The 22,362-nt window shown below is 38.0% G+C and overlaps 1 protein-coding gene across 1 annotated transcript in view; it reads right to left on the bottom strand.

Annotated features, from left to right (window-relative positions):
- Positions 1–5,293: 5,293 nt before the first annotated feature.
- The window catches only part of LOC311080632 (thyrotropin-releasing hormone-degrading ectoenzyme-like), a 151,061-nt gene continuing 133,992 nt past the window's right edge, over positions 5,294–22,362 (bottom strand). The window contains exons 16-19 of the mRNA XM_084110689.1: positions 18,647–18,814; positions 9,875–10,015; positions 9,548–9,629; positions 5,294–8,572 (exon numbers count right to left, since the gene is read on the bottom strand). Coding sequence (XP_083966815.1) covers positions 8,429–8,572; positions 9,548–9,629; positions 9,875–10,015; positions 18,647–18,814 — 535 coding nt within the window. The 3' untranslated portion in view covers positions 5,294–8,428. The remainder of the gene's footprint in view (positions 8,573–9,547; positions 9,630–9,874; positions 10,016–18,646; positions 18,815–22,362) is intronic.

Genomic DNA, 22,362 nt, shown 5'->3' with positions numbered 1-22,362 from the left:
TTAGAAAGCAGATGCCTATTTAGACAGTAGGTTACAAGGGAGCTCACTAGGTCTGAAATCAGTGCTAATGAGAAGGAAGCAGGAACAACAGGTGATGTTCTAACTGCTCAATGTTAAATGGTGTCTCCTGCCCCCACTGAATCAACTATTAAAATCCCAGGCCTTTTGATAAAGGTAATTAGATATTGATTACATTGCAAATCCAATATCCGCTCGCATCTTCAAAAGGAGCTGGGCTGCTTTCACAGGAAATGCTCATAGGAACATTGGGTTGTTTACAAAGAAGAGAAATGGGTGTGATCACATTGAGCGTTTTGTATCTCAGCTTACCCATGTAGAACCCCTTATCTTTGGACAGTTATAGATTGGAGAAAAAAAATCTAGTTAAATTCTAGTTAAATATCTCTTGGTGAGAAATGGTGGTGTGATTATAAAAAAAAACAAAAAAAAACACACACATTCAATTACTAAAGCGTAATTAAACCCCCCTCAGCAAATATTTAAAAATTATAAAGGGAAACGATAATACAGAACGGAGCACTGATAATAATAATGGAGCTTTTGAAAGACAAACTCTAAGGCCACTATGTTGTTGGAGATTGGAGATTAAATTTGTCTCCATTTCAGACACATTTTAGGTAAAGGTTGACAGAACTTCTGGGCGGTTATTATTTATTTCCTCAAGCAGATATTCAAATAGGATCATGCAGGTTTTTAATATGTAATAATGATTTATAGATACATCTTCATGTCTCAAATCTTCATACAAGTTTGAACAAACCTCAAAGTCAATGTGAAATATACATTTACTTTTGCAATATGAGTTATCATATGACTTTATAGGACTTGGAATACAGTAAGTAAACTTATAGTCTAGTTTATAGTTCTTGAATGGTATTGTATTATTATTATTTTATTTTATTTTTTGTCCTTGTCAGTCCTAGTCTTCTTTAACAATCCTTATAAGAAAAATAGCAGCATGAACATTCTTCAAAACATCTCCTTCTGTGTTCCAGATGTGATAAGGTGATTTGTGATTTGGTTTTGAAGGGTGATTAAATGACGATAGAATTGTTATTTTCAAGTGAATTAATAATTTTTATTAATTAATAATTACATTAATAATTACTTAATATTTTTAATAAAAAAGGCTAATTTGCAAGTATACAATGTAATTTCATTTTTAATTAATTTTATTAGTTAATTTTATTTTACTATTACCTTATATTACACTCACTCTCTTAAGCAATAATTGTTCAGAACAAAATGAAACAACAGAAAAGTGGGTGTAAAATAATATTTCTGGCTTTTGAACAAAATCTCTGTTGAGATTTGTTTCAGATGAGATGTCCGCTGTGAGTTTTAGCGCACACACTCAGAGCTCAGAGTACACAATGACAGATTGAACGTTGTTTTCCCCCTAAGATGTTCAGTCAACCCACTGTTTCTTTGTTTTCCCCTTTGATTCATTAAACTGAAACATCAAAGCATCAAAAATTTCCGCTTCCAAACGTGTCAAATGTTCTGAATTCGTTTAGATTTTATGTAAAAGGACTCTTTTCCCCAAATTCATTGTAGTACTCTTTGGTAATTAATGTTGCAGTTGAGTGATGTACAATAGATTTACTCTGATTGATCATTAGCAAAGCTATTGCTTGATATTGTGGAAACGCAAGGGATTTGCATGCATACTAATGCGCGACTGTGTAAGGGAGAGGAAACATTTGCGAAATTATTCAAACGCTTCTGTCTTTTTGAAAAGGTTACCCTATAGATGAAACTGCCTTCCTCTGATCTCATTGTTGCTACAGAAGCACCACTTTTTTCACTGAACATTTTTATTTTTTGGATTTGAGCTAATACATGCCATACATGATTAATAACAGTGGCCATTCTGTCCAAAAAACTGAGCATCAATAATTCATTTGGAGGATACAATGATTCATTTCGCTCTCCCTCTTTCTCCCATCAGCCAACGCATTTGGTGCATGTTGTTGTTTTGATCTGTTGTTAGTCTTGCAGCACTTTTCCAAATGGAAGAGAGGAGAGACAATATTAGCCATTGTCCTTGGCCAAGATGCCACATTAGAGCCCAGAGCGAACCAAATGGCTGGTAAAACATCTTTACTTTGCTAATAAAAGAACGACTAATGTGTTTCCATTGTGTTGACTTTGTGTTCATTTCTGGGGTGGAAAAAAATGGCCTCTAGTAACCTGTAGGGTTGAATTCATGTTGACTGGGACACATTTTGCCATTGGGATGACTGGGGAAAAGTGCCACAATCGACCTGAATTCACCACTAAATATAAAACACATTTCATTTTGATGGACAGAGGGAGCAGACAGGTACACTGTAAAAAAAAAAAGAAAAAAAAAGTAAGTTACCTGGTTGTATTAAAATATTCACTTAATTGAAATTAAAGGGGTTTTATAATGCGCTTTTCGAAAGATGTAAAATACGTCTTTGATGTCCCCAGAGTGTGTATTGTGAAGTTTCAGCTCAAAATACCCCACAGATATTTTTATATAGCATGTTAAAGTTGTCACTTTTTGAGGGTGAGCAAAAACGCACAGTTTTTGTGTCTGTTCCCTTAAATGCAAATGAGCTGCTGCTCCCGGCACAGGGGGCGGAGCTTCAAGAGCTTGTGTCCTTTTACCTCACACAGACATGCACTGAAAATTTCAAAAATCTTTTAGCCTTTTATGTTCAAACCGAAGTCAGAAAGATGGAGAGACTCAAGAAGAAGTGACACCATGTAGACAACATTTCTGAATAGTTAGTTGGTGAATTTATGTAGGTTAAGTGTAGTTATCTTCCAGTCATTAATTAGCATATTCTGTCTTGATAATCTATAAATCGTGTTCCGGGGCGGGGTTTATGTAAATTTTAGGGTTCATGATATCACTAACCCAGGAGGAGGAATGTCATGTAGTCCCTACCAGCCGTTTGTTGTAGTCCTAAAAAGCGATTTCTTTCAAATAAAATATCTCCCGTGTCCAACGTGGACTGCGTCGTGTCGAGCAGCACGCATCCGTTAGATCACTCGCACTCTCTCTCTGCCAAAGAACCAGTGAAGACTGCGAGAAAGAGAAGTACTGACACCTGCTGAAGTATTCTGGTAATAGTGAGGGATGTATTTTGTGCAATTTCTCCCGTTCTGCCTCTCTCTTTCAATTTCATCTTTGACCCGGTGCCAAACTTTAGTCATCCTTAAAAGAAATACATAATTTCACAACCCTTTGAAAGCGTAAGGGTGAGGTTTATGTAGCGTTAAAATTGCCTTGAATGGATGTTCTGGAATTTTTGTCATGGTCCTTGATGTTCAGCCTTATGGATCAGAACAAATTTTCCAGTCACACTTGTGCTGCTGGACTGCAGTTCGCTTCTGGTTTCAGCTTCAGTGTTCACTTCTTTCCTGTAGTATCTTAATAAATAAAGTGGTTCTAATTTGCACTTTATTACACATACTGTCATAGACTTCAATTGTCTAAACATGGGGGAATATTTGAAAGGTAGTGACCCAGAAGGTGAATGTGATTTCAAGTTTTTCAAGTACATGGATCAACATCTTTATTGATCCTGGAAAAACATTCCAATCAACCAATCAGATTTGAGGAACAAACTTTAAATCAAGTTTAGGCATCAGTGTTATCACCTTCTACATCAGTGTTATTCACCTGTCATGTCCCTGTGATTTTAGGGATAATTTAGGGGTACACTGTAAAAAATGATCGTAATTTTAACGGTCTACAGTGAAAAACTGTTAATTGGTTAACAGAAAGTTTCCGTACTATATACGGTAAATAACTGTGATAGATCTAATGGTACATTTAATGTAGGGTTAGGGGTTAGGGTTAGAACAACTCATTGTATAATTTACCGTAAATTGACATTCCCACAATTCCCTGTGTGACACTTCACATTTGATGTATTTTTGTTGAAATAACTGTTTCTTCATAGTTTTCTTCGTTTTTTCTAATCAGTTATGTACATTAGGGTTTTATGTTACATTTAATGTTGTTAGATTAATGTTTATTGCATTTTTAAAATTTCATGTGTGTTACCGTGATGGTGTTTAATGTTTGTGTGAATGACACTGTGCAGCTTCTATTATATTATTATTACATTTCTTGTGGAAGAGCTGCTTGTGATGAGCTTTGATTGATCATGTGACTATCATCACTGCTGTGATTGGTGGTTATCAGTGTATTATGGTACAAAACAGATATTAATACTTCAATAGGACGGTAAATTCACATTATATCAGATAATAAAATACGGTTTATTACTGTAAATTTTAAGTTAAGTCTGTAAAACCAATAACAGGTTGCTACCGTATTTTTGATGGTAAAGTTCTGGCAACTACAGCTGCCGGTTTTTTACCGTAAAAATCACGGTTAAATTTTTTACAGTGTAGGGTTAGGTTTAGGGGTGAGGATATGGTTAGGACAATATTTGATCAATAATACACAGCAATATTGTAAAATATTATTAAAACTTAAAATACCTATTTTAATATAAAATGTAATTTATTCCTGTGATGCAACGCTGAATTTTCAGCATCATTACTTCAGTCTTCAGTGTCACATGATCCTTCAGAAATCATTCTAATATGCTGATTTGATGCTCAGGGAACATTTATTATTAATATCAGTTTTGAAAACAGTTTAATTTTTGTGGAAAGCATGACACGTGAAGAAAAGAAAAAAGCAGCTTCCAAAGCTCCTTGAATGTGTAGGTTACATTTACAGGTGTGTGTTGTTCATTTCACACTTCTGTTATGTGAGAAACCGCTCTGGACAACTGATAAATGCAACTCTGTTGACTGTTGTGAGGCGCAAGATTATTTTCAGCTGTGAGCAGCTAATGAAGCTATTTCTCACAGTGACGTTTTTAGTGACATTTTTATTGTGAAAAATGTTTTATTTACAGATTACAGTCTTAGGTGCATATTATGCCTGTTTTGAGGAGTTTTAAGTCAAGGATCGATCGTGTCCACTGCTGTTTATCTATCTAGTAAAGGAGGTCATTCAGAAATATGGACCACAGCCACAAGATCGAAACGTGAACATGTGACCTGGAGGCAAAGATGAATGAAGGCGGACAGATAGGACTTATCAACACTTCATGATGGAACGGTATAGGAAAAAGTCCTCATGTTTTCAAGTAATTCTTGTCACTGTCCAGCTTTGCAGACACTGTGAAGGATTGATCAAATCAGCCAATGACTGTAGATTTTCCTTTCAGACAGAACCACTATACATTAATTTTTTTCATCAGTTCTGCTGATTTTTCAGAGCATAACTATAACTTTTCTTTTTGGAACTGCCATTATAAATTGGAGATTTTTTTTATGGTTCAATAAATTTGTTCTTTGAACGCTCTACAAAGTTGACTGATAAAGTGAACGCCTCAACCCGTAAAGAGCAGACGGCGGCAGAATTACTTTAGCTTGTACAGCGCACAGTACAGCTATTTTATTCAGTTGACTTTCAACTTTTTTATGACATTTGTGACACTTTTTTCATATATTAGCCTACATTGACTTTGGAGTAACAGTCAGTGCGGAGTCTGAATAATGCCGAACACTTCATGTTGACACCTGTGGCTTCAGGGTTCAAGCTTTATTTATATATGCTTGAAATATTTCAAACCTGCAACGTCTGACTTGTTTGAAAAATCTGACACCAGATCATGGGAATGTTTATGACAGGTTTATTCAAGGCACTGTCAGTCTTGCTAATTGGAAATGAATAGTAAGGTAGAAAAGGCACTGATTGCTTATTTCTTTTTCTTTTCTTTTCTTTTCTTTTTTTTTTTTAGCTCTTCAACTGCAACGCATACAAAAGAAATAAACAGACACAAATTAACTTTAGGATATTAAGGTCAACATATCTGCAAAATGCACATGTGAAGTCGACTTTGATAGTAATGTTTCTACCCAAGAATATAACAAATCTATATCGGGGTCGTTTATCTGTTTTAAAGCGCATGAGAAAAGTTATAAGAATTGAAATCTTTGCATTCATTAAAACAACTAAACAAAACAAACAACAAAAACAATCTAATGAACATTTTAATTAAATGACTCTAAAAATGTCAAGTGGTGTAACCACATATTGCCAATTTGTTTTTTCTTTTGCGTTTTTCGCATACAGATGACAATTTTGTCAAAATGATCCCCGTTCAAATGAAAGTGACTAAAAACTCTGTATTATTCACGGCAGGCCAGTAGCTGGCGATGTCACTTTGTAAAGAAAAAAATGCACCTTTAGACTGAACACGTAATACACATGGGCATGGCGTCACCGTTTTCACAAATTCACATTTTTGTAGTTTACACGGAGACGATAAAGGTACTGTTTTCAAATAAGCTTTCAAAAGGTTGTGTTTTCCATTTTCCGCTTTATTTTTCCATAAAGTTTTCCATTTTTAGTTGAAAACGGTGTAGCGTAAACAGCCCCTCAGTTTTTCGGTCATTGTGTATAATATACAAAGCTGTTACATTACCGTTTAACTTTACCTTGTGGATTATTGTGACATCTTGGTTTACCTTCTTTGTTTTGTAAATAAACCTGCTCCATCTCATTGTTTATAAGTGAATTAAAAAAATACACCTTATATATACACATGGTATATATCATTATTTGAGGTTATACCATTTAATTTGAAAATCTGAACTAACATGTACTGCAGTGATTTGGCAGATAAAAGGTTTTACAAATATTCATAATTTTTCTTTCTTAAATAAAACAATTATAATTATCATGGTAAAACATTTTACAATAATTTCAGTCATTCACTGGTTACACCACCCTGACATGTTTTATTTTAATATTCAAAAAAAAAAAAAAAAATAGAACTTGAACACTTTTATCCTAATAGTTCAGTATTTTGCTCATTGTCTGTATGAATTGCATCAATACACTTTGGATTAACTTAAAGGGACAGTTCATCCAAAAATTAAAATGGTCATCATTTACACAACTGTGCTTGTTGATGTGCGAAAACCAGTGATGTTTGTTCTTGCAAATCAAGAAAACATGATTGAGCGTCCATGTTTACCATATTTGATGAATGTATGTGCATTGATCAAAGTTTATATGTGAATAAAAGCTTACAATATGTCTATCATATAAAGAGATTGTGTCTCTTCAGAAGAAGAAGAAGAAACTGCTCGATTCATATGAATGATTTTTTTGTAATGTCTCTATGTACTATGGTTGTGTGAGACAAAAATCATGAGACTATTTAAAATATCTTCATCTGTATACTGAAGATTAAAGTTTTATGAGTTTGGAATGGCATGAGAGTAAGTAAATTATGACAGAATTTCTGGATGAACAATCCCTTTAATTCCAGAATACAAAAAAAAAAAGAAAAAGAAAAAGAAGAGCGCCACATCTTTGACCCATATGTAATTTAACTTTGTATAAATATATACAGATGAACATACATATTCTTCAATTTATATAATCATCTTCTCAACATTTTAGAATCTCCACTGTATAAACTCAACTTCAATCCACTACTGACCACAGAAACCAAATATAGGCACCTTTAAGAATTCCATAATTAGCACTGACCCTTAATCAGAGAAGCCCGTGTTTGTCCAAGATAAATGATGGATCCGCGAGCGAGCTGCAGTTATCGTTATTTGACTGTTTTAATGAAGGTAGATATGGCCTCATTTGATATTGTAAAAAATGAAAGTCAATAAAATGGTGTGATTGTGCAAGAAAAGCAAAGAGCAGCTTTTTGCTGAAATTTCAACTTTAAAAAGAGTCTTTGTTCCATCTGAGAACAGCAGCAGTCTTTGGGGAGAGAATGTAGTGAGTGTAGACAAAGTCCTTTTAAGGCCCTTTTCTTTCTTTTGTAGGTTATAAACACACAAGCGCCGCTGAAATTTTCAAACTGCTAAGATTGTTTCACGAATAACTCGTATTTCACATTATGAATAAAACTGGACGAAAGCAGGATCACACATTTGCCTCTTTAACTCAAATCACGTTAAAAACTTCCCCCCCCCCAGCCTGATCCATCCAATGCACATGCTCGTTCTAGAGTAAAAAGAAGCCCAGCTGGCTCTTTTCAAAATAAAAGTGGAACTTCCAGTTTTTCTGTTACCATATTCAGTGTTGCAATTTCTTCCATTTATTTTCTACAAGTTGTCCATCTCCTCCCCCTTTTAATGTCTCTTCTATTGGTGTAGTAAGTGTGTTTGGCCAGCAGGGCGGCACTGTTGTTCTCTGGGAACTTGTCTTGGACAGTCATTGCCTTGTTGTTACAAAGGAGAAATAAAAGTTGCTGCTTCTCAAAGTCCATAAAAATTATTTTTAATATCACGTAGGTGTCCCCACGTCACTGGCCACGACATGTCTGATAGACGTTTCATGCTAATAGATCGCTCCATGCTTAATGTTGTGTTAACCGTCAGGAGCTTTTCGCAGCCATCGGTAAAACTGCTGCTGGAACAGGATGTGCCACTTTACATTAGCTTGAACGATCTCAATGGCTCGAGCGAACGCAGGTGCCGACTCTCCACCGCTGGTCAGGATGAACTCTTTCAGCTGAGGAGAAGATAAACAGTTTTCATTAACATGATAATCGTATTGTGTCTGATGGATCAGATATAGAGAGTTTTGTGAGTAAGTGGCACCTTCATCTCTGATAGTTAAACAGCGTCCGAATATACGACGCATTTACATGCAAATGCCTGACATGCAATTTAGCAGATAACAGTGATGTTTATGATAATGAGGAGTGGGAATGGATTTGAAGTAAACAGAATTATCTGTGTTGTTTTTGTGGAAGAGAAAGACACTTGGGGGTCTGTCAAAAAAAAAAAAAAAGCCTCTAACATCAATTACAAACATGAAAATCTCATTAAAAATCTCCATTTACCAAATAACACGTTACAAAAACGATTCCCAGTTCCTGAGGTCATGAGATCGACATGAACGAATTCAGTATTTAAGCTGCTACTTTGTTCTTGAATTATTTCAAAATTGCTGTTCGTTGAAAAGAAATAAAACAATCAATTGAAACCTGCAGAGTTCAAAGTATCACCTATCTAATGGTGAATCTGTGGATGAAGTGCTCTGGCAGCAGCTGATTGTCAATGACAGTATGCTAATGCTCTGTTTAAGAAAACACTGAGGGGGTTCGTATTATCGCTGTGTGAATGATAAAATGTGGAAGGCGAAGTCAGCTGGATGAGAAAGTGCTGCGCTGCAGTGAGAAGCATCAGCAGTCTGTGTCCTCTGGGACTGAAGCTGAATGAATTTGAATAAGTGAATATACGTTCTATTTCCTGTAATATGGTTAAGCGGTTACAACGAGGAAATAACCCAACGAAACAGACCAGAGCACATTTCTGCAGGCTTCAAAGTTTACTTTTACTCATTTTCTCCATCTCAGGAATTTTGCTGACCAATGTTTCTTGTAAGTATTAATGTTCCACGAAGATTGGTCAATAGTTCATTAGTGCTTTAGATTGAATGGAGGTGTAGAAGACCCAGGATGGTGTATAAATCCAGACTCACCTCATTCAACTCGGCCTCGGTGTTGAGAAACTCCGTCACGCCGCTGATTAATTTTGAGTTCATAAATAAAGCTTCTCCATACCTGCGAATGAGAGACATGGAGTTCAAGCTCTGTCATTAAAAACACTGGAGCACCATTTTAATGAGCTCGGTAGCAAACAAACACCAATAGATATTTCCCATAATGCTCTCTGGTCCTCCAACCACAAACAAGAAATAACATTGACTAATACATATCTTATGAACGTGCGAATGTAAAATTCATCTCAGGGACTGAGAGGAAGGTTAAAGTCACTGATAAACAGAGATGAATGAAGCTACATTCACCTGGAATTCAATATGTCCCACTTCTCACGGAAATATCTCCATGCTAAATGTCTTCCCAGCGGATTGCGGCCCACGTGTATGATGACATCGATCACGTCCTGATCCGGCACCAGGTCAGAGGTGAGGGACAGATTCAGGAGCCTGTGGACAACACAATAAATGAGAGTTTCCTTAGTTAGTTATCATATTTGTGACTAATTGTGCTATTCATAATTAATTTTGCTATTATTTCTATGCTAGTTTTAAGCTCGGGTAAATCTGAGATACAAAACACATTATTCTTCCCCGTTTTCATTAAAGACAGCCACTGACAGGCCTGGCGAAACACAATTATTCAAATATGTTCTCAATACTGTGAGTCAGCATCTTCAAAAAGTAATTAACCTGAGAAGCCCAAATCAAACGCAGATGGACCCATTCGATTCAAATTGGTGCGAAATGTCAAGTAGATGAAAAAGGAAGAAATAGGAAATGAGGTGTTACACATAAAGACGCTTCCACGGTGCACAAGTTTTCAATTTGCAATAACAAGTGGGGTAATTGCTTCATGTGGTTTGGTTTGTTATTTCAGTTCAACTGTTCTTTTGGGCTTTTGACTTTCTTTCGTCATCGAGTCATTTGTAGCACCTTTTCACAAACACCCTGGAGATTATCGCCACGGTGACAAACACATCTGTGTGTGGACGGCAGCTTCACAGCTCGCAAACGTGACATCCTGCTTCCTCTGTGGACAAGTGTGAACGCGAGTTTCTTTGCTGTGCTAATTCTACAATCACTTTTTTAAGTTCAGATCAGCATGTTTATTTTAGCATACTACTGTCTTGAGTATACAGTATGTACACTGTGCACAGCATGTACGTTTTCTATATGTGAAGGATACCTATATTTACCAAAATACAGTATACAGCCAGAGCACACTGTGTGTAATACTGTATCCCACAATGCAATGAGCTTGAACTGAGCTTGCATATCCCACAATGCAATGAGCTTGAATACAATGAGCTTAAACATCCATTCCTAGTGCTTATACATCTTTGTTGATCCTGGAACAACATTCCAATCAACCAATCAGATTTGAGGGACAAGATGTCAATTTCAGGCTTACAACCAGGGTTACATGTAGGTGCTTCTACATCAGTGTTATTCACCTGTCAGTTCCCTCTGATTTTAGGGAAAACGTATGCGTAGGATTAGGTTTAGGGGTGAGGATATGGTTAGGATTTAATTTTTAAACAGGAATGTTGTTCGAGGATAGACTGAATATGTTGTCCCAGGAACAATATACTGTAGACAGTTCACGGTATTCAGTAAGCAGTACGCTACGTTATATTCATTCAGTCTCTAAGGCTGCAAAACATCTCTAGTTTAGCAGTCAGAGCAGAGGTGAGATCAGCAAACACACACACACACGCACACACACACACACACAAATTACAGTAGCGGAGAGAAATTGTATTCAGCCCACTAGATCACTACACACGCCATCCAAAAAAACTAATATTGGAGGAGGGGGATACAATTTACTTCATGCCATAGAAATCAATACTAAACACAGAGTCCATACACCCCATCCTTCAGACTCAGTGATTGAAGCACGTTTACTAGCTCACTCCAAACACAGGCCAGTTTTCTCTGCGGTAGATTAAATATCACAAACACACACATTCTCACATTCTCTCATCTGGGACGGGGGGCTTTGCTTGTGCATGCTGTGTGAAATTTAAGTGTGTCTAAAATCAGTGAACTGCTGCTAGAGGTCCTGTCGTTTAAGTCCAACACTAGAGCAAAGGTGGCCGTCTGAATGCTGCAGTAGTCATGAAATATTGTTCATATTTCACAATATTGACTGTTCCAAGCTGGTGGAATGACCTGCCTATCTCAACCCGAGCTGCTGAGTCTTTAGCCATCTTCAAGAATCTACTAAAGACGCATCTCTTTCGCCAACATTTGACTCAATAATACTTACTTTTCTATATCTATCATATAAAAAAATCATTGCTATGTGTGCTGCGCTGTTCTAGCTGAAACTGGTCATGACATTTACATATTGTTGCCCTATTGTTGATTAGACTGCTTCTATTGCTCTCTTCATTTGTAAGTCGCTTTGGATAAAAGCGTCTGCTAAATGATTAAATGTAAATGTAAATATTTCAGCCCTGAGGGACTGAATGAATGAGGGACTCTGAATGAAAATGCCACCAGCATCACTTCAAAAAAAGACATGTTCCTGACAGATTGTGTAGTTTTATACTTAAATGGCTTTTTAAAGGAGAATCACCATTAAGTGAGTAAGTTAGACTTAGACTTTTTAATCAGGGTTTAAGGAATCACTCCTTTGAGACTTCATTTGAGGGAAGTAGTCAGACTTTTGCACATTTGAATCATGATAGTGCTGTTGAGGAACATCTGATCTTTCCAAAGTCATTGGGCATATTAGGGCTGGTAGAGTGGTTACATGTTAATTTATACACTGTAGAAGTGTAGAAAAAAAAGAAGTGTAGAGATCCAGATATTAACAGTTAAAAATTCAGTTACAGGTTCTTCACACTTCATGCATACACCATGCATTGTAGCAATAGGTGCCAGTTTCTAATTAGCATGTGAGTGTTGCTACAGTTTTTTCATCACTACCGTTGCTCTCACCCCACATCATTGTTGTGTGGTGGGGAAAAAGGTTTCTTGGCATTTGTATGCGCATTTCTCAAAAAAGTTAAGCTAGTCTACTCTTCCAACATGTGTTTTAGAATATGGTTAGCCACATTAGATCCAAACTACCAGCCAAGATGGTTTGGCAGCTCTAACCAGGTTGACCTTTACCTCACTGACTGCTGGTCCAGCTGACCAACCACCTAAACAAGGTTGAACCAGCTAATGGCCATAATGTATCTGTTTCAGTCACCTAGAAAAAAATAAATAATTATAGGTGATTTTGCCAGTTAGGATGTGTTCCTGGGTCCTGGAACAGGATTTACAATTAAAAAAGAAAAAAAAGAAAAAACAACAGTCCTAACCAAATTTAACCCTTACCAAAAACCATTGTTGGTGTCAAGCCAACCTAATTTAAGCCAGGAACAAGAGCAGAGGATGGTCAAGCTCGAGACTGAGTCCACATGCTCCTGAGTCCATGAAAAGACCATATTTTTATTGGTCCAAATCCAAGGCCAAACATTGATTCAGGAGCATGTAGACTCAGTCTTGACTCAGACCTCTTCTGGTCCCAGTCTTGACTCAAATTCGACCCTCTTCTGGTCTCAGTCTTGATTCAACTTGACCCGGACTTCAATGAGCTGGTCTCTACAACACTGCCAATAACTACCACTAAATCAGAAGGAAGGGAGCATTATATTTAAAGCTTCAATGTCAACCCTAATACTCAGGGGGTGGACAATGAAACAATGAAACAGAAACCTGGTTTTAGACCACAATAATTTGTTAATTTGGTGTGGGGCCTCCTGTTGTGGCCAATAAATAAATTCATCTTGAGAATGACAGATACAAGTCAAGTGGTAAGAGGGATTTTGAGCTATCCCTCTTGCAGAACAGTGGCCAGTTCAATATGTGCTGCTGGTGGACAAGTTTCCTGACTTGCTTATCCAAAATACCCCAAAGTGGCTCAATAATATTCAGATCTGGTGACTGTGCAGGCCATGGGAGATTTTCAACTCCACTTTCATGCTCATCAGACCATTCTGTCACAAGTCTTGCTGTGTGTATTTGTGCATCATCATGCTGATACACAGCCCCACCTTCAGGGTGCAATGTTGGAAGCATTGGGTGCAATGGTTTGGTAGACCTTGGCAGTGACGCACCCATCTAGCACAAGTAGTGGGCCTAGGGAATGCCATGATATTGCAGCCCAAACTATCTCTGATCCAGCCTGTGCTTTACTCTTGGCATGTAACAGTCTGGGTGTTAAGATTTTTGGAGGAATCTCTACATCTTAACTCACTCAGATGTGGGAAAGACAGTGAAGGTGGACTCAGAGAACAACACATGTTTCAAATTTATTTTCCACAGGCCAAGATTTCCACCGCTGGCACCATTGAAACTAACGTTTGGAATTGGCACAAGTGACCAAAGGTTTGGCTATAGCAGCCAAACCATAATACCACCACAATATTTTCCCTGTAGGAACTGAGAGACAGAGATGATTCATTCAAACAGATACAAGTCAAGTGGTAAGAGGGATTTTGAGTTATTTCTCTTGCAGAACAGTGGCAAGTTTAATATGTGATGCTGGTGGACACCAATTATCAATTTATCAACAATAAAGGACCATAATTAAAGTGGGCGCCATCCAGTCTGAGCTAACAAACGAACTCCACAGCTTTAAAACAATGAACATTTGAAGGATTATGGTCCCAACTCACTGAAGATGTCTAGTTTAGAGATGGCACATCTTGACTCTCCCAAGACAGAGATGCAAAACAGACCTTCTTCGTTTTAAAGACCTCTGAGTGACCTCTTAAAAACAGGATTGAAATCCACAAAAAAAAACTGTCCACATAAATGTTTTTGCATTTAAAGTGCATCAGATCATTCCAAAACCATGCTAGACGGACTTATAATGTGACTATTATGCTTAGATCACACATAAGTCATGCAATTGTTATAATTATTGAATGGTTGATTGAAAATGTGTCTTGCTTGGTATCAGCGTAAATGTCTGCTCATAACTCAAAAGATGGCATGAATGAAATCTGTGTAAAATGTATTGTATTCTTATTATAGAAATCGTGTCTAAATTGTACTCTGGTAGAGCGGGAAAGTAAAGACACCATGTGACTAATCAGATAACGTAATTCATGTGAGAGGAGGATAAAAAGTCACACCACGAGCTAAAGATGAGGTATAATTGGTCAGAACTCCTCTGGGAGGCTGGACAGACACCTCAGGTTAAAATCTCAGGACACGAACAAAGCGTCAGACAGATTTGGGAGATGAAAATAGGTCAAGAACGAACAGCTTCATGCAAGCCATCTTACTACTCACATCTCATTTACTTTTCTTTCTTTTACTTGGTTTCTTTTCTTTCCATTTAGAGTCTTGTGTTCCAAGTTAAATTTTGCCGCTTTGCTCAAACTTCAAACTTCTGCCATGAGAAAAACTCCATTCATCCAATCACCCGCAAACACACCAACATGATTGGCCTCCCAAGACGTCACTCCAGACACGAAAGACCTCCAGCGAATCAACAAACCGGGGAAACTATGCAGGGAACCATGCCTTCCGGATCCCCATTCAGACACAAACAACAAACTCAAGCAATGCCTCTAGATTCTAGCTGAACTGGTGCATTGATATCAAATTTAATAACCCCGCCTAAGAAACGATAGAAGGGTTAAATTAATGACTGATGATTCGTTCAGGTCAGGTTTTACAAAGTGCATATATTGCTAGAAACTTGGGATTTCATTATTTCACTCTTAAAACCCATTATTTCTTCACTTTCTTTCTTTCTGCAACTCGTGTGAATGTGTGCGTTTATGTGTTAGATATTAATTTTAAGTGTTAGAATAATCAATAAATTCTTGTTTGTATTCAAAGAGAAGTGTTCTTGTGTTATGTGATTATGAATTTAATGTCTTAAACTGCTGATCTTTAGCCTAGAAATCTAGACGCACCCTAGTGGCAGCAAATTTTATTTTGCAGCCATGGTGGTCTAGCAACTCTCTGTTGACTTTCGAGCTGGAAAAACCAAACTCTAGTCAGGCCAATCACATCATGTATAGAGTTGGCGGGCAGGCTTAACATAATGATGACAGAGTTGCGACAGTTCCCTGCTACTTGAAAACAAAGAATGGCTGCTGCTGGCGAACAGTGGTCTTTCGAATCGACTTTGGCCGCGACTCTGGAGGACTTGGAGTTAAACTTTTCTTTGAGAAAAGAATAAAGAACGGCACTTAAGTCATTCTTAAAAAAGGAAGATGTGTTCGAAGTTTTACCGACCAGATACGGCAAAAGTTTAATCTATCAACTAGCTCCACTGGTGGGAAAATGCTCTGGTTGGTTGTAGCGCTATCCAACTGACCTATGGCTAAGCCACGCCCCCAAACGCGATGGGCCAATCACAGTGCGCATAGCTAACCCAATGCACTCGGACATTCTCTGCTTCCACGTCCATTGAAATGCATTGCAGTTAGTCAGTTTTCATTCGTTTTTATCTGTTTTTTTCTTGTCATTTTAAGTTTAAAATGGTCAAACGGTGTGCATGGGGTACATTCAACTCCAACACTAGGTATCTTGAGAGGCTGGGCGATGGTGTGTATTTTTTACCTTTTCCCAAGCCACATCTCAACCGAGATAAGTGTCTGCTCTGGATTAATTTATGCGGTAGACCACAACACCAACTAAATGTGGATAAATTAAACAAGGATGTCTACATCTGTTTTAAGGTAAGTCAACAACGTATTTGAACGTTATCTTTAACATCTCTAATGTAACGTTAGCCTAACGTTAGCTTCTAGCTGCGTTGCAGTTTGACAAGAGTACAGTTTGACAAAAGCACAATGTTGTATTTTACACAAATATAAGTAGGCTAAAAACTTTGCAGTTTTAATGATGTCCTGTATGAACAAAATGGAGTAACTTATGTTTTTATGTTTTCACTGTTCGATCGCGCCCGCGCCTCTCTCTCTCTGACACACACATTCCAGCATTGCAATCTTGACATCGCAGCCTGTTCATTATGCTGCGTTCACACCAAACGCGAATAGAGCGTCAAATTCGCTCGTATCGCGTCTACTTCGACGCTTGAACATTTTGAATCCATTTGCGCCTCCAAAGAGAATAGGACGCGCATGAAAAGCGAGCGTTTGAAGCGAAATAGCACCAAACTATAACGTTTAGTACACACTGACCTTTAACGTTAACGTTAAATCTTTGTCTGGAGCTGAAGCTTTTCATCGACCTTCTCAAAATAAAATGATTAATATAACCCTCCAATGCATAGTTAAGGCCCTTTTGGTGACTTTGAGATGATATATAATCTTTCCAAAAATCAAAAATCATCAATTGCCTCCTGTGAAATGTCTCCTACTGTGACAGCTGCCATAGCGCCTGTTACCGAATGTTGACTGTTTGTCTGAGTGAGTGGAGGGGACGTGGCTTAGCCATAGGTCAATTGCGTGCAGAGGGAATCTGAAAGACAACAGTTTATCCCGCCCCTTGGATTGAGCCCTGCCAATGGTGAGTTCCCAGATCCAACATCTTGATGTTGGTCTGGCTTGCCAGGCTAGCTGATCTTGTTACCTTGCTAATAAATAGTGTTTTCATTATAATTCACTTTAATTTGGATATTAATATCCGCTATAGAGTTGATAGTTATGGACCATTTAACTGAGCGCTGGACGACTAATTTGTTTGGCAATAAAATAAGGGATTCTTATACCGGCATTACCCTTGATACTGTGGCTCTCAACACACCATAAAGACTTGCTGTCCTGGTCACAGATGTGCCAGCGAGATGCGCACCAACAATTTGTCCTCTCTTGAACTCTGAAATATCTCCCATTATGTTGTGTGAATTGCAATATTTTATGTACAGCTGTGCTTTTGCTCTGCTAATTCATACTTCACACTCTGCTCTTGCTGATGGATTGTAAAATCAGAGAAAATTGGCCACTAGGCTACACATATACAGGCATAAAAAACCTCCAACACTATATTGGCCAGTGTTTCAGTTTCATTGTCCAACCCCTGTATCTCTAAAATCTAAACCAAACCCTACAATCATGTTGGTTGAAAGGAATGTTGATCCAGAAACACATACAATACTACTTGATAAGTGACCATCAGAAGCACGTGGCCTTCAAGAGTTTGTATTGCTGGAGGTTCCTGCAGAGGATTTTGTATTCATGGTTCAGCTGCCTGACTTTTAGATGTTGTATCTAGGTGTACTGTGTATGACACCCGAGTCATGGATCACTGAGAGCTTGTAAAACTCATTGATTTTACCTTCAAAGAATGCAATTAAATAAAAATAAAAAAAAGGTTCCTTGCTGAATTTAATGTGATGAATAGTATTATAACATAATGATACAGATGCCTGGATGTAGAGCACAAAAATATGTGCTTCCTAAGTGCGGTGCTATTTTATCTAAAACCACCTCTCAACCGACTCACACAGAAGATTCCCACAGGAATCAGTCTGTATAGTGCTGAACACTCACTGCAGAGAGGGGTCAGGGTGGGTCTCTTTATATGGGCAATTTTCTTTCTCTCATAGCATCTATAAAACAACGACCAAATGCAACTGAATAAATGGAGATCTCAAACCCAACAGTGAATCCCAAGAGAACTGCTTCAAAATATGTGTGGGCTGTGAGATCCTCGTCTGGGCTGGACAGGGTGTAATCCGTCACCGTCCTCATCCAACTATTGAGTCGGGAGAGGATTTAAGGCGCCATGGAGACTTGTGGGAAAAGCCCCTACGGCAGCCATTGTTTTTACAGCCCTGTGAGAGGAGTGAGTGCAGCTCTGCTGGTGTGAGCGACATGATGTGGTGGAAGGGATTGAATCGGATTACTTTATGAGGTAAAGCAGACTACAAACAGAGTTATAGTCAGAGGAGTGCCGTACATCCTCCAGAGACTTACAGATACTTCTTGCTATCAATAGAATGGCAATTTGGCAATTTGGAAGATTTGTTTTAGATGCTAAACCTTCCCGCTAAGACTGATTGAGCATTGTGTTATGCTCCAGTAACTTGTTATTTGAATTTCTTTGCCTCATCATGTTATTGTCAATGAGTTGGTAAGAGTGTCGATTGACCTGTTGAGCAGGAAGACGTTGCCACTGCAGGTCAAGGCCTCCAGAAGAACCTTCTTCTCAGAGATGGCTGTAGAAGAATGAAACTTCATCCAGATAAACTCCCACACGTCCTCATCCATCAGAGACACGCCTGTGCAGTACACAATGTCCCGCACATTAGGTGGAATCCTGTGGGACAGAAGATTGAAATATCTGATTGAAGTCACAAGCTGAATTCATATTCATGGTTGGATATTTTGAGGTAAACATTCAAAGCTAGTAAATGCTAAAGTTAGCATATAAATACAATTAACATTTACAACTGTATTGATGGAGCCAAAAATATAGATTTACTATTTTATGTCACATAAATACAAATATTGACTTGAGTGAAAAATGTGATACATTGATTAGCATATATGCACACTGAATGCTGCAGGTGATTAGCATTCCTCACTGTGACAAAGTTTACTCTTTAAACATTTACTGAGGGTTATTTTAGATTCACACGCCATTCGATCACATTGTGTTCACACCTAATTCTTGTTTTAATTTCCCTGAAGAGTTTTTTTTTTTTTTTTTTTACAGCAGAAGTTTTAGAAATTCCTCAGGGTTGTTCAAAGATAACAAGTCACAAGTCAACGTTTCACCTCCAGAAGAGTCAATGAAAAACAGTGTGAGTGTATTTCTTGCATGTTTTATTTTTTATGCTTATGTGAAAAGTGTAGCTTTGTTTTTCTGTTTCTATCTATTGTCTTATTGTCTAAATGTCAATTGTTCAAGCGGCATTCTGCTGTCTGCAATCATTTTGAATCACTTTGAACATTGTCACAGCAATATACACTCACCTAAAGAATTATTAGGAACACCATACTAATACTGTGTTTGACCCCCTTTCGCCTTCAGAACTGCCTTAATTCTACGTGGCATTGATTCAACAAGATGCTGAAAGCATTCTTTAGAAATGTTGGCCCATATTGATAGGATAGCATCTTGCAGTTGATGGAGATTTGTAGGATGCACAACCAGGGCACAAAGCTCCCGTTCCACCACATCCCAAAGATGCTCTATTGGGTTGAGATCTGGTGACTGTGGTGGCCATTTTAGTACAGTGAACTCATTGTCATGTTCAAGAAACCAATTTGAAATGATTCGAGCTTTGTGACATGGTGCATTATCCTGCTGGAAGCAGCCATCAGAGGATGGGTACATGGTGGTCATAAAGGGATGGACATGGTCAGAAACAATGCTCAGGTAGGCCGTGGCATTTAAACGATGCCCAATTGGCACTAAGGGGCCTAAAGTGTGCCAAGAAAACATCCCCCACACCATTACACCACCACCACCAGCCTGCACAGTGGTAACAAGGCATGATGGATCCATGTTCTCATTCTGTTTACGCCAAATTCTGACTCTACCATCTGAATGTCTCAACAGAAATTGACACTCATCAGACCAGGCAACATTTTTCCAGTCTTCAACTGTCCAATTTTGGTGAGCTCGTGCAAATTGTAGCCTTTTTTTCCTATTTGTAGTGGAGATGAGTGGTACCCGGTGGGGTCTTCTGCTGTTGTAGCCCATCCGCCTCAAGGTTGTGCGTGTTGTGGCTTCACAAATGCTTTGCTGCATACCTCGGTTGTAACGAGTGGTTATTTCAGTCAAAGTTGCTCTTCTATCAGCTTGAATCAGTCGGCCCATTCTCCTCTGACCTCTAGCATCAACAAGGCATTTTCGCCCACAGGACTGCCGCATACTGGATGTTTTTCCCTTTTCACACCATTCTTTGTAAACCCTAGAAATGGTTGTGCGTGAAAATCCCAGTAACTGAGCAGATTGTGAAATACTCAGACCGGCCCGTCTGGCACCAACAACCACGCCACGCTCAAAATTGCTTAAATCACCTTTATTTCCCATTCTGACATTCAGTTTGGAGTTCAGGAGATTGTCTTGACCAGGACCACACCCCTAAATGCATTGAAGCAACTGCCATGTGATTGGTTGATTAGATAATTGCATTAATGAGAAATTGAACAGGTGTTCCTAATAATCCTTTAGGTGAGTGTATATACAGTATATATAAACCAAGCATATTTTTCAAAATCTTTTTTTGAAGTCACAATTAAAGTCATTAAAATTTGACCCGAATCATCACTGCAGGCCGCCCAAAGTGAGTCACAATGCAATATATATATATAATCAAGAGATATACAGGTTATAAGTATGACCTCTGAATGGACCCATAATATCATATACCTTATAAATCTCAGAAAAGAATAACAGTCTACAGTAGAAGAACTCAGAAAGAAAAGTCTCTCAGGCTGTGAGACGATGCATGTAATATTCGTACAGGAAGAAGAAAACATATTAAACCTCTGGAGGAGCTGTAGCGATACAGTGACTGAACTTTTGATTTGCTCAAACAAAGCGCAATAAAGACCTGCTGATTCTGGATGAGCCGTCGGAGCCTCTGGGAGTTTTCAATGTAGCAATACAGAGAACGGCACATTCAGTAAGATATAAAATCATGTCACATCCAATTGGTGTATAGACTGAAATTACCACACCTGTGAAGGTGATGTCTTGTTTATGACTGCCACTGACAGGAAGTCTAAGCGAATTCAGAAACGCAGTTAAACAATAATATTTGTGCCGTTCCGTTAGCTGCCATTATATCTGGAAAATTCATGAATTTTTATAAGGTATTTTCAGAATAAAAATGGGAGAGAACACAAGCCATAAATCTTGTTTTTACTTCTGATATTATAACATGAATATAATGGTTTGACTTGGTCTAATATTTGGCTGTGTGGAGATAACAGATCTATAATAAAAGGCGATTATGAAATTCAGTGAAGATTCTATGTCTGTGAGATGATTTTGTTTTTAAAACAATGTACAATATGTGAGCCTTTATTATTTCAAACAAAGACTAACATTGCACTAAAAACAGTTTAGTCGGTCTGTGGTATCTTGTTTTTAATCAATAAAGCACATGAGGAGGTTTTGTCAGAGTTTGTCTTTGGCTTCACAGTGATCTGAAGTCTTTCTTTGCAGCTCATAAACTCTGCTGGGTCATTCCTGTGACATTATCATCACCTAAACCATAAAAAGACATAAAGGTCAACGCATTCCTCTTTTATGTGCTGCTTATCCCTGAATATCAAACTGAACAGATTCTTTTTATTATCCCAGCAGGACTAGGGGTCATTTTTGAAGAAAGGACAATGAAGGACACATCTGGCAGATCACAGAGGCACAGTTTGAAAAACAATTAAGAACAGTTAAGGCACATTCAATAAAATGCTAAATTAGTCAAAATTATAATACTATTAAAAGTATGCTAAAACTAATACCATAAAAACAGTCGAGAAGAAAGGCAGCAACTCTAGCAGATGCATTTCAGAAATAATTTCTTTTCATCTGTTGACTTGACAGTCGTACATGAGAAACTAAAGCATTTTAGGTGCCTTTCATGAGCTCTAACACTCTGTCAGAGAATTAAACTAAGCTGTCCACATGATGATACGTCTATCAGGAGGGATTGTGTTCAGTACAGAGACTTCCTGTCAGTTCAGACACGATCAGAAACCTCACACTAGACTCCACGGGGTAATAATTACAGAGCCACTGCCAGAGCAATTGAGCCGTTTCAGGGCAAAAGAGTGGAAAATCTTTGACTGAGCAGGTCAAAGACTGGCTGAATACAACTGTGTGTGTATTCACATGTTGAAAGCAAG

The sequence above is a fragment of the Abramis brama genome (genome assembly GCF_963993115.1).
Source record: "Abramis brama genome assembly, chromosome: 4".
Taxonomy (NCBI): domain Eukaryota; kingdom Metazoa; phylum Chordata; class Actinopteri; order Cypriniformes; family Leuciscidae; genus Abramis; species Abramis brama.
Note: the sequence above shows the minus strand (reverse complement) of the source record. Positions and strands in the feature narration are given on the sequence as shown.